At 38.2% G+C, this 1,193-nt stretch overlaps 1 protein-coding gene across 1 annotated transcript; it reads right to left on the bottom strand.

Moving 5' to 3' along the window:
• Window positions 1–257: 257 nt before the first annotated feature.
• LOC111456485 (basic form of pathogenesis-related protein 1-like) lies at window positions 258–761 on the bottom strand. Its single transcript, XM_023098362.1, has one exon. The coding sequence runs from the start codon at window positions 759–761 to the stop codon at window positions 258–260; it is 504 nt and encodes a 167-aa protein (XP_022954130.1).
• Between the last annotated feature and the right edge of the window lie 432 nt (window positions 762–1,193).

Genomic DNA, 1,193 nt, shown 5'->3' with positions numbered 1-1,193 from the left:
GTTCGAGGGGAGGCTCTATGATCATAGGTAATCTATAGGCTTCAAAGGTGGCTCTATGTGGTGTACTTAATGAGAGGCGAGACTCTATGATGATGAGTTTATAAGTAAGGAAGTCAAAACAAAGTTAGAAAAGCTTATGCTCTAGACAATATAATACTATTGTAGACAATACCATACCTTTATTTCAATTCATAAATTCATCATGATTCTCTCATAAACTTTATTACCATTCATAAAATTTTTAATACCAAATCTCTTCAAACCACCAAAGAATCATAAGGCTTTTCCCCAATATAGTTGCCAGGAGGATCGTAATTACAAACAACAAACTGAGAATTAGCCTTACAGGGCACTCTAGCACATCCAAGTCGGACCGAGCTTCGCCACACCATCTGAGTGTAGTGCCCACATTCACCACCCACGCATTTATTCGACGCATGATCATACAACGGCTTCTCGTTCGCCCACAGCTTCACCGCATCCGCCCCGGTGAACTCAGGGTAGTACCCAGCGGCTATGTTTTCCCCGTACGGCCCGGTTGAGTGAATCATGGCGCAGTCACCCTTTCTTTTTTCCGCATAGGCTTGAGCGTACGCGGCCACGGTGTTGCTCCATTGCATGGGGCCGACGCCGACCTGGGCTCGAGCTCGATTGTGAAGCACAAGGTAGTCACCGGGGGCGTTTTGAGCGTTGGTTAGGGCGAGGAGGAAAATGAAAGTGGCAATGAAAGCGACCATGATCGGAAGGGTTTGAGTCCACATAATTTCGATGAGAGATGAGATGAAGATTGAGAATGAGGGAATGATGTATATAGAGATGGAAAACTTAATATGGAATGTGATGGGGAAAACCATGAATTATGAACTAATTATGCCATGTTTGGGAATTCAAAGAGAATAAATTCATTCTCGCTTCCATGTTTAATTACGGGCTAGATATTTGTTTTGATTAGGTTCAAATAAGTGAAAATTTTCTAGATTTAGCTAGTTTATGAATTTTTTTTTAGGATTAATGAAACTTAATCCACCTGATTATTGTTAATCTTGTAGGTATATATTTATTGTTTTATTTAGTTTCATAATTTTATTTATTTATTCTTCTCCAATTTTTTAAAATATATATTAAAATTGAATTGGTTAATTACATGTTCAAAAATAAGTAAATAATGTTAATATTTTCTTAAAATTTTGAAC

This window comes from Cucurbita moschata, unplaced genomic scaffold (genome assembly GCF_002738365.1).
Source record: "Cucurbita moschata cultivar Rifu unplaced genomic scaffold, Cmos_1.0 Cmo_Scf00002, whole genome shotgun sequence".
Taxonomy (NCBI): domain Eukaryota; kingdom Viridiplantae; phylum Streptophyta; class Magnoliopsida; order Cucurbitales; family Cucurbitaceae; genus Cucurbita; species Cucurbita moschata.
Note: the sequence above shows the minus strand (reverse complement) of the source record. Positions and strands in the feature narration are given on the sequence as shown.